The sequence below is a fragment of the Eulemur rufifrons genome, chromosome 1, assembly GCF_041146395.1.
Source record: "Eulemur rufifrons isolate Redbay chromosome 1, OSU_ERuf_1, whole genome shotgun sequence".
NCBI classification, from domain to species: Eukaryota; Metazoa; Chordata; class Mammalia; order Primates; family Lemuridae; genus Eulemur; species Eulemur rufifrons.
The window spans coordinates 6,873,832-6,884,645 of record NC_090983.1 but is presented as its reverse complement, the minus strand read 5'-3'; the positions used below and the strand labels follow the sequence as shown (position 1 = coordinate 6,884,645).

At 55.3% G+C, this 10,814-nt stretch overlaps 1 protein-coding gene across 1 annotated transcript in view; it reads left to right on the top strand.

The window, feature by feature from the left end:
• Window positions 1-375: 375 nt before the first annotated feature.
• The window catches only part of EFHD1 (EF-hand domain family member D1), a 33,707-nt gene continuing 23,268 nt past the window's right edge, over window positions 376-10,814 (top strand). The window contains exon 1 of the mRNA XM_069465955.1: window positions 376-766. Coding sequence (XP_069322056.1) covers window positions 465-766 — 302 coding nt within the window. The 5' untranslated portion in view covers window positions 376-464. The remainder of the gene's footprint in view (window positions 767-10,814) is intronic.

Here is a 10,814-nt window from a genome sequence, read left to right as displayed (position 1 = left end):
GGGGCGCGTGGGTGTCCCCCGCGGGCGCTCGCCCCCGCCTGTTCCGGGCCGCGAGCGCCTCCAGTCGGGGCACTTCTAGGGGACCAGAAAGAAACCGCCCGAACGGCCGTGAAACTTTTTCCCGCTACCGTTTACCCGGGAGCGGACGCGGGCGGCAAGGTCAGAGTTGGTCCGAGGGCCCATGCCCTGGCCCGGGGGCTGTCAGCCTCCCATCCCCAGCCTCGGGGAGGGCAGAGGGTCGTGATCCCAGGGACTCGCAGACACTGTCCCGCCAGGTGGGCGGTCCCCGAGCCCCGGCACCTCCTTAAAGCCGCGACTCCGCCCCACCCGCCCGCGGTCCCTCCCCACCGCTGGGTGCCCGTCGCCTTGGCGGAGTGTCCTAGAGCCACGAACCCGCAAGGAGCGCGCCTCCCGCCCGGTCCCTGCGTCCGGTCCCGGGCCCCCGCGTCCTCCGACCCGCCGCCATGGCCAGCGAGGAGCTGGCGCGCAAGCTGCGGCGCCGGCTGCGGCTCGAGGAGGCCGAGGAGGGCGGCCCGCAGCCGGCTCCCCCCGCCGCCCCAGCCCCGGAGCCCGAGCTCGAGCCCGCGCCGCCCGCCCGGGCGCCCGCGGCCAGCGCCGACGCCGAGCTGAGCGCCCAGCTGAGCCGGCGGCTGGACATCAACGAGGGCGCGGCGCGGCCCCGCCGCTGCAAGGTCTTCAACCCCTACACCGAGTTCCCCGAGTTCAGCCGCCGCCTCATCAAGGACTTGGAGAGCATGTTCAAACTGTGAGCGCCCGCGCCGTGCGCCCCCGCGGACCGGGGCAGGGGCCCGGGGAGGGGAGAGGCGGCCGCGAGTCCCCGGCCCTGCTTGGCCGGGACGGGGTGAGGAGGAGGGACAGGGGTCCCGGGGATGCCTAGCATTTGGTCCCACGCAGCCAGATCCTGCGCGCCCGAGTCTGTCCCGGCTCGGTGGGGGGACCGGACCGGGACCCCAAGAGTAGGGGCCGCGCTCGCTGGATGCAGCGCAGAAGTGCCCATGGGCCCGCTCCCGCCCGCTCGGTCCGGGATCGTCCAGCGCAGCTTCTAGGAAAGGGCGCGTCCGCTGCGCCTCACCTGCCCGCTTTAACTTTAGCCCCCAAGGGAGAAATTAGCCCCTGTTGTGCTTTTATCTTTTAAAACAAAATGGGAAAGTTAATCCTTGGCTGCCGCTTGGGGTCCGGGAAACTGGGAGTTGGTTAAACTCGGCTGGGAGAGAAGCAGGACGTCCCGGAGCGGTCGGGGACCTCCCGGGGCGCCGTCGGCTGTTTCCCGGCTTCCTGCCTGTTGGGCGGGACGCGCCCGCGGACCCGGACTTGGCCGCAGGCACCGGTCGGGCTCTGTCAGCCGCTAAGTGAGGGGAGCTGCCCACGGGGCGACACGAGCGAAAGGGGCAGGCAGATGGGGAGAGACCCGCTGGTCGGCCTTTTCACCTGGGACCTCCCTGGGCCTCAGTTTCCTCCTCTGGAGAGTGGGAGCAGTAATAGTCCCTGCCTTTTAAGGCCATAAAGTATTTTGCACCCCATAAGCTCCTAACCGATCTATTAATATTATTTCCAGAATTGGGCCGAGACCGGAAAAATGCCTGGGGGAGCCGAGGCCGCCGGCCAGGTCATGCTTGGGGCGTTTTTAAAAGCGCATGGAATGTGTTTGTGCTCCGCGTGGAGGTTCTATTTAAAGGCGCGGTGGCCCAGCCCCGGCCCCGGTCTCTGCGCAGAGGTCTACAGGCCCGCACCTGGGAGCCTCTGCCCCCTGTGCTTCCCTGACCCCCGTCCCTGGCTTCCAGGCACTGCTGTCTGGCGCTTTCTGGGTCTAGTTTGGGCAATCCAGGAAGGCCGAGTTGGAGCCAAAGAATGAGACTGGGGCGAAGATGGAAAAGCAACCGGCGTGGCGATGATTTGTTGGAGCCCCTTTGATTTATTTGGTGTTAGGCCTTTCAGGGGAGACTGCTGGGGCCTGGCTGCTCCGGCATCCTGAGGACCGACCTTTAGCTTCAGGTTGCTTTGTGGTTGCTCAGCCTTCTTTTGTTTTTCCTGCCAAACAATCTTTGGAAGGGTAAGTTTGTTAGTCTGATGCCTAAGAGGACTGGAGTCCATCTGGTCAGAGGGTCTTGGGAGACCAAGCAAGGTGGCATCTGGGAGGAAACAAGTACTGGACCAGGACCAAGCTAAGGGGAAGGCAGCGTGTGGTCTGGGGTCAGCCCCAACAGAGCTGACAGTCCACTACACACAGTATTTCTTTCTGGGTTGGGCTTTCTGTAACTTGCAACCAAATCTGACACAAACAAAAATGGACTTATTTGGCTTATGAAACCAAAAAGCCATCACTAGCTTCAGGTATGGCTGGATCTAGGAGCTCAGCTGATGATACCATCAATGCTTAGTGTCTCTTTTTCTTAAGCCGGCTTCCTCTCTGTTGTCCCCACTCTCAGATGGCTCATACCTGGTGGTGGTAATGTGGTGGCACCAGCTTAAATCAATAAGCGTGTTAAGGATCCTAAAGAACACATAACCCACCAGTTTGTTTCCCACTGGATTACTTTCTAGATCTCACTCACTGCAGCAGCAGTCTTCGTGAGGCTATGAGGAGCGTGAACCTCGAGCCCGGCTCTCCGGGTTCAGACCCCAACCCTAACACTTGCTACCTGGAAGGTTACTTAGGGCAGCCTACTTTAAAGTTCTATGCCTTCAGTTTTCCCTTCTGTCAAATGGGAATAGAATAGGACCTGCCTTTTGGGGTTATTGTGAAGATTAAATAAATTAATGTGTGTGAAGCATTTAGCTCAATATTTAGCCTGTGGTGAAGGCCCAGGGGGTTTCACTCAATAATTTTTAGATTATCACATCGATGTAATTTTGATGGGTGTGCAAAATTTGTGTTGTCCTTCTTTGTTTAATAATTCACTTTGCCAAGTCTGAGTTATCCCCTGAAGCTGATTTAACACACAGTTTGGCTGCTTGGCGAGTTGTAGGTCTGCTTGGAACTGTGCGCTTTGCCCTTCTGGGTTCTGTTGAAGGGACTTGTTAGCTCCCTGCTGGGTGAGTGGCTTCGTTTCCTAGGGCTGCCCGAACAAAACACCACAAACTGGCGAGCTTAACACAACAGAAATCTATCTTCTTACAGTTCTGGGAGCTGGAAGTCTGAAATCAAGGCGTAGCAGGCCCATGCCCGCTCCAAAGGCTCTAGGGGGGAATCCTTCTTGCCTCTGTCCCAGCTTCCGGTGGTCGCTGGTGTTCCTTGGTTATGGATGCATCACTCCCATCTCTGCCTCTGTCACCACCTGGTGTTCTTCTGTGTGTTTCTGCGTCTTCACATGACCTTCTCATAAGGACACCAGTCGCTGGATTTGGGGCCCACCCTAATCCAATATGATCTCATCTTAATTGAACTTATTACATCTGCAAAGTCCCTATTTCCAAATAAGATCACGTTCTAAGGGTCCAGGTGGACATGGATTTTGTGGGTCACTCTCCAGCTCAGTGCAGGGGGTGAGAAGGACTGCCCAGTCCTGGCAACACCGTCTCTGGGGATGGGAAGACTCTAAGGAGGCGCTCAGATTTCGGAAGGTCAGAATCTCAGTATCCAAAGCCAGCGTGAGTCCCACCCCCATCAGAGGACGGGTCGTCTTCCCAAAGCCCGACCCTAATTCGAATGCATTTGCCACCTAGCTACAAAAGCAAAACCACAGAGCCCCCTCCCCATCTCATGCCAGGAGCGCACTTACTTTCAGCAAGAATTTCACTTTTAAGCAGAGTTTCTAGATTCACATCCTGATGTCGCCTTAGCTCATTTAGCCCCTTGCAGTGGGTAACCTGACTAGACCAGTACAAAGTACACCCATTCTTTTTGTTCAGGGCCAGATAGATTTATACAGATACAGTGAAGCATGCTTTGTTCTTTTAAATTTTATTTTCCTATGTAAAAGTCTGTAGCTTAGATTTCTTACATTTTCAAGGCTTAACAAAACTGGATCCTTTCCAGCCTTTGAGCTTGTTGGGTTCTTGGAGTGGGTATCATTTCTCTTTGTGTCCTTAGGACCTAACACAAATGAGCCTGGCTCCTAAACGGTATGTTGCAGAAGAAAGAGAATTTCCTAATGAGTGTGGGAAGCCAGAGGCATCATCCGCCTGGCCAGAGAAAGTTCCCTCTCCATTTCCAAGCATGTTACTAGATAGCCTGAGCCAAGAGAATAGTGGCCTGATTTTAAACGAAGAGCGAGGAGGCCCAGAAGAAACTGACTCTACAGTGTGTGTCCGTGGCTGTAATGCGAGCTGGCGGAGCAGTCAAGGCTAGACAGGAAATTTTAATTACCCCGGACTTATCCAGAGCCCTCTTTCAAAGGGAGGCAGTGAAGGCAGCCACTTAAGGGCAGGACCCAAATACAACATCTGAAAATGCAGCTGTGATGTTTTTGCAGCAAACTGAAAGCTTGTGTTTCAATTCCCCAAAGAGAGGGTGGGAAGAGGAGCATTTGGCTATGGGAAAGTTGTCTTTTTATTAAGAATCCGAAATGGTGATGTCATGGACACCGTGCCAGTGCCAGATTCCCGCATCACCAGGACACCACCGAAACCTGAAAAGGCAAACTTGTCGTGGCATTCGTTTCTGGCCCCCACTGCCCCCAGTCCTCCGCCCAGTTTCTTTTTCTCTTCCTTAGTCTTGTTTCCGAGGGAGGGAGAAAAGAGTATAGGCGGGAATTTGCCAAAGAGGTGAGAGCCCTCTTATGGAGGTTTACTTGGGAGGTGGAGGTCAGGTGGCCCACACGTTGGGCATCCTAATCTCTTGAGTGAATTGACTTTAAAAATGAGAACCAGCCTGGGCAACATGGTGAGATCCCATCTCTCCCCCCACCTCCCAAAAAAGTAGCTGGGCGTGGTGGTGTGCACCTATAGTCCCCGCTACTTGGGCTGAGGCAGGAGGATTGTTGAGCCCAGGAGTTCGAGGCTGCAGTGAGCTATGATGATACCACTGTACTCCAGCCTGGGCAATAGAGTGAGACCGTGTCTCTAAAAAAATAAAAAATTAAAATAAAATAAAATTAAAAAAAAATGGGAAAGTGGATAGAAATAAATGGACAAAATTAAATGCTTTTTCCCCCCCCCCTGGAGAAAGGGAAGAGCCTCTGAGTTGGCCCGACTGTAGCTTCAGTCAATGGTGATTCGTGTTGGGTTTGAAATTCCCTCACCTGCACTGGAGTTTGCACATCTGACTATTTTGAATTTGTGGGTGAGATGAGAGGACCCAGGGCTTGTCTGAATTCTGGGGGGCAGCTCCAGGCTGGCCCTCTATTTTGGGGCCTTGGTCTCTGGCAGAAAAACACCATGCCTTGGGACCGCGTCTTAGAGCGGTTTAAGCGCTGGTTGCTCTACAGGCCTGTGTGCGTGACCGTGCGGGAGGGGCCGGAGGCCGGTGCCGCTGCTGGCGTTTCATCTTCCTAGGAGTTTCCTCTTCCTCCTCATTCCGCCCCCTCCACCCCGCGCCCACCTCCCCTGGCTGTCTCCTCCACACTGCTTGTGACAGAGCCAACACATTTATGAGAATTTGAATGATGAGGATTTGAGCGATGAAAACAGTTATTAAAGTATTACATTATGCAAAAAAGAAAAGAAAAGAAAAGGCCCTTTCCCCTTCTCCCTTGCAAGATCAGTTAAAAAGTGCCTGATTTCAAAGCTGTGAGGTCCAGGGGGCTCTAACTTTGTCCTCTCAGCCCTGCGATACCCCCATCCGACTGGTAAACAGGAACACTTCATCCATGGAACCGGGAGGGCTTTGATGTACATGGGGCCACTTCGCGCGTGGCTGCACTGTGTGGCTGGGCTGGTGGGTCTCCAGAGCTGTGCTGAATGACCTGCGTCCAGGAATCAGGTCTCGGAAGCTAGTGGCTGCCAGGCCTGTCTGTGACTCCATCTCGGAAGCCCAGCACACCCTCGGGGCACTGTACATCTGGGGTGTCCACATACTTGCCTTGAGCTCCAGGCTCCATGAACCTCTGTACACCACAGGGACCCTTGTACCCTTGCATCCTCAAATGTGCAAACGTGTGTGTTCACGTACATGATCACACACACTCACTGTGCTTGGCCGCCTCCAAATTTTTTTTTTTTTTGAGACACGGTCTCACTCTGTTGCCTGGGCTGAAGTGCAGTGGCGTGATCATAGCTTACCACAGCCTCAAAGTCCTTGGCTCAAGCCATCCTGCCTCAGCCTCCCAAGTAGCTGGGACTAGAGGTGCACGCCACCTTGCCTGGCTAATTTTTTCTATTTTTCGTAGAGACTGGGTCTCACTATGTTGCTCAAGCTGGTCTCAAACTCCTGGGCTCAAGTGATCCTCCCACCTCGGCCTCCCAAAGTGCTGGGATTACAGATGTGAGCCACTGTGCCTGGCCACTCCTCCATATTTTATAGTCCTCATGGGACAAGTATCTGTCCCTCCTCCTGCGTTTGCATCCCTTGAGTGTTGGTAAGCAAAGGGCCTGTTGGTCCCAAGTCCTGGACAGTCCTTGGAAGGCCTACATATGGGGACATCTGAGCTGTTGGACCACGCTCCAGCTACAGCGAGATGGAACCTGACCTGTGGTCAATGACCTGCCAAGACGTGGGCCCCAAACCGCTGAGTGCCTCGTTCCAAGGCTGCACAGACCTTCTGTGACTCCTTCCCCAGTGCTCCCAGTTCCGGGCTCCCATGGCCAGCATTGTCCAAACATCTGCCTATTTCTCACCTACTGACTGTGAGCTATTCATTCACTCATTCCTTAATTTGTTCATTCATTCAGCTGAGCACTTGCCTCGTACTGGATTATACAGATTGGTCCAGAAGGGTCTCTGCCCCTTAGAAGTGCAACAGATTCCAGACAGTGAGCTGGATTGAACATGATGCCACTTGTCAGGGAGGGATGCAACTCCTGGAAAAGCCACCCACCACCTGCGTATGAGACAGTCCATGGAGCTTAGTAGACCCTGCAAGCATGCAGGGGGTGGGGCAGGGGGCAGCGTGACCTCAGCCTGCTGCATTCAAAGCAAGGGTTCCTGGTCTTTCTGGACACAGGCGGGAGGAGCAGCCATCCGGGACTGGAAAGGGATTCAGGCCCTGGATGGAGGCAGAGCAGTGGCCTGGGGACAAGCGTCCCCCAGACAGAAGATGGGGCTGAGAACCTCATCCGTGGTGGTGACTGGCTTGGTCTTGGATGGCAGAAGGTGGCCAGTGAGGGCTCCAGGAAGGGAAGCTACAGCTGTGTCATTGAGAAATGGGAGGAAATTGTCTCACAGGTGGTGAGCTCCTCTCTCTGGAGTTTCGCCGGAAGGGAGGTGGTCTGACTCCTTGGCGGGAGAGGTTTGTGGTTAGGAAGGGTTGAAAGCTTACGGAGGCTGGGAGATGGGCTGTATGACCTTCAGGGTTCCTTCCAGGCCATGGGTGGGCAAACTTGTTCTGCAAAGGAGCAGATAGTCCATCTATTGTATTTGGCTTCGTGGCTCCAGGGTTTCTCTTGCCACTGTTCTCCTCTGCCACTGTGATATGAAAGCAGCCACAGACAATATGTAAGGGGTCAGTGTGCCTGTGTGCCAGTAACCCTTTGTGAGCATGACTTGGTTGTGCTTTGCCAGCCCCCCTTCTGGCAGTAACTTCAGAATCTTCTGAATCTCGAGCCTCGCGAGTCTGGATGGGCTCACTGTAGCCCTTTGCCCCACCAGCGGCCTGGGGTTCCACTCCCTGGGCACACTGAGGTCCGGAGTATATATGCCACGTGGGGTGGGCAATTGAGTGGGCAGCACAGTGAGGCCAGGGTTCCAGGACCCTGGAGCTGCTTCTGGAAGATTAGCACTGGAGCAGGAGCAAGAGCTGCAGCTGGTGCCCTGCAGCTGGGGTCCTAGCGTGATAGTCTGTGTCCTCCAAAGTGTTGCTTTGGTATTACTTCCTCGGAGAGGTGGTCCAAGGTGTGTTTGAGCTTCAAAACTCCAGATGAAAAGGAAAAATGAAAGCTGATTGGCCTTGAGTGTCTGCCCCCTTGGGCCCCATGGTTAGGGCAGGAGTTCTTGACTTCAAGTCTTTGAACCCACAGAAATCACGTGTGGAATTGCGCACTCGTTTGCTGGGAGACCTAGCTTCTCAAAGGGGTGCACGGCACCTTGCCTCAGCTAAAGTTGAGCTCCACTAGTTTGGTGGGAAACAAGAAGCAAGAGTCTTGCAAGGAAAACTTACTTTTCATTATAAAATTAAAATGTTCCCAGTAAAGATCTTTAGGACATAGAGCGTGGAAGCCAATGCTGTTCTGTTCCTGGGGGTCAACTCCAGCTGGATTGGTGCATGTTCTTTCTTTCTTTCTTTCTTTTTTTTTTTTTTTTTTTAAGAGATGGAGTCTTGCTATTTTGCCCAAGCTGGACTCAAACTCCTGGGCTCAAGTGATCCTCCTGCCTCGTCCTCCTGAGTAGCTAGGACCACAGGGGCGTCCACCACTATGCCCAGCTTGGTAAAAATTCTCAAACGAGATTGTTGAGATGATCCGTGCTGTTCTGCTGTGTACTAGTTGAGAGGCCTTTGGTTCAAGTGTTAGAAAACTCTGCCCCAACGTCACTAATTGATAAAGAAACGTATCATCTCACGAATCGGGGGTCTAGAGGACAAGGGTGGCCCTTGGGTGTGCTTGGTTGCTGCTGTCATCCAGGACTTGGGTTCCATCCTCCCCTGCACTCTGCCAACCTCTGTGTTGGTGTCATCCTCAGACTGGTAGCAAGACGGTTCCCTGAGTCACATCCAGCTGCAACAAAATCCAGAGACAGGATTCTTCTAAACAAGGAAGAGATATTCCCCAGAGGTGTCCCCTAAGCCAGCCTCTGGCATCCTATTGACCAGAACTGAGTCACGGCCCACCCAGGCCAGTGACTGCCCAGAGGAAGGCAGTGACCGAGATTGGTTCTGCCTGAGTGGGGGGTAGGCTCCGGTCCCTCGGGGGTGGACACTGCAAGCATGGGCCTTCTGTCAGTGAGCAAGGAGGGGTGGGCCCCAAGTGTCCCTCTTGGGCCTCGTTACTGAATAACGTACCATGGCTCTTCTGTCCATCTGTGCTTTTGTGTACATGGGAGGGGCTTTTTAACATCGGGCTTGGATTCTGGGGCCATTCCTGGGGGCTCCTGAGGGCCTCATGCAGAGGTCTTTCCCATGGGACACTCAGGTTTGTCATTGTCATCATGATCCTCTGTGATTTTTCTCTTTGGATGTGGACCCCTGGCAGTTAGGAGTGCTATGTGTGCATTTGGGGCTGGGTGGGACGTGTGTGTCTACTGCCCCCTAGGCCGACTTTCGGTGGGACCCCACTTCTGCCTCACGCTGCCCCTCCACCCGCCAAAGAGCCGGGCGCTCCTTGAGTTTGGGGCCCAGCACTCAGCACGCTCACTCCTGCTTGCCGTCTTCTGCCACCTGCCTCCGCCCCAAACCTACTTCATTCTCCTTGTCATCACCAGCCCTTCACCTCTGGCCAGGAGTCACTCTGCCTTGATGTCCCTCATTCCTTTAGTGGCTGCCTGGGGGTCTGCGGCTAAGGGCCCCTCTCCTGGCTTGGAGGCCTTTGTACGAGTCGTAGGTGGGAGTGCGTGGGGGTGTCCAGCCTGGTTTCATTTTCTTTCAATCGTAGTCTAGCACCTCCCCCCCGCCCCCGCCACTGCCGCCATGTTGCCGAATGAACATAAATTCTTTGATTTTGGAGCTAAGACCGGGGTAGCCAGCGACAGTGGGGTCAGCAGCCTCCTCACAGCCAGGTGCTGGTCTGGGCCGGGTGGAGCCGTGGAGCCGGGCCAGGCGGGGAGCAGTGGGCTCCCTCCAGCCGCACCCCAGCTCTGATTCCAGCTTTGGTGGGTGGTGTGGCTGCCTGGTCTCTCCCTATCCAATGTGCCCCTGGGTCGCAGACACACCCTCTGCCTTCTGCCAACGCAGATCGGGTTTGCAGGAGGCAGGAGGATGTTGTTCAGGACTTACAGACTGCCCGTGCCTGGGGTTGGCCACTGCACCCTTCCTGGTGGTGACACAGCGGGGCCTCCCCCCAGCCAGGGATGCAGCTGATGCCAGCCCTAGGGTTAGACGGCTCCACCCCAGTCCCCCCCAGCACTGCTCACTGAACACCCTTTGTGCCTTGGGACAGCTCTTGTCAAAAACATCTGGCTGCTGACAATCCCGGCTCTTTGCCAGGGGAACTGGGGGACTCTGCGTCCTTGGAGAAGCGCTGGCCCTGCTCCTGCCTGGTGTGGCCTTGGTGGTAACAGGCTCTCTGCCTTGCTCTCTAAATGCCTCGTGTCCCCCTACCTCTAACGGCCGAATTTACTGAGCACTGCCCCCCGCCCCCACCACAACACTCCCGACAGAGCACCTACTGTGTGCAGCTGGTCTTAGCAATTTACACGTGGGGACTCAGCCGGTCCTCACAACACTCCGAGGTGGGTGCTGTCATCAGCCCCATTTTATGGGTGAGGAAACTGAGGCATAGAGGTCAGGTCATTTGTCCAACATCACATATCTTGTAAGTGGTAGAGCTGGGGTTTGAACCCAGGTGGCTGGCACTCTTGTCCCCTGTGTCACAAGCCTCTCTCATTAATGTCATTCCCACCTTCCAGCTTCTCTGGCTCCAACTCTCAGCCATCCTTGACATGGACCCCTGCACAGCCAGGTAGGGCCTTGGTTGTCCGTCTCTGCAGACTGCTGACCTCCAGGCCCTGCTGGACCACCCACCCCAGGCCGGGGGCAGCTGCCTCACAACTGGCCTCCCACATCCATCCTACGTGTCATAGCCAGAGGGACCTTCCCAGAGGCCAG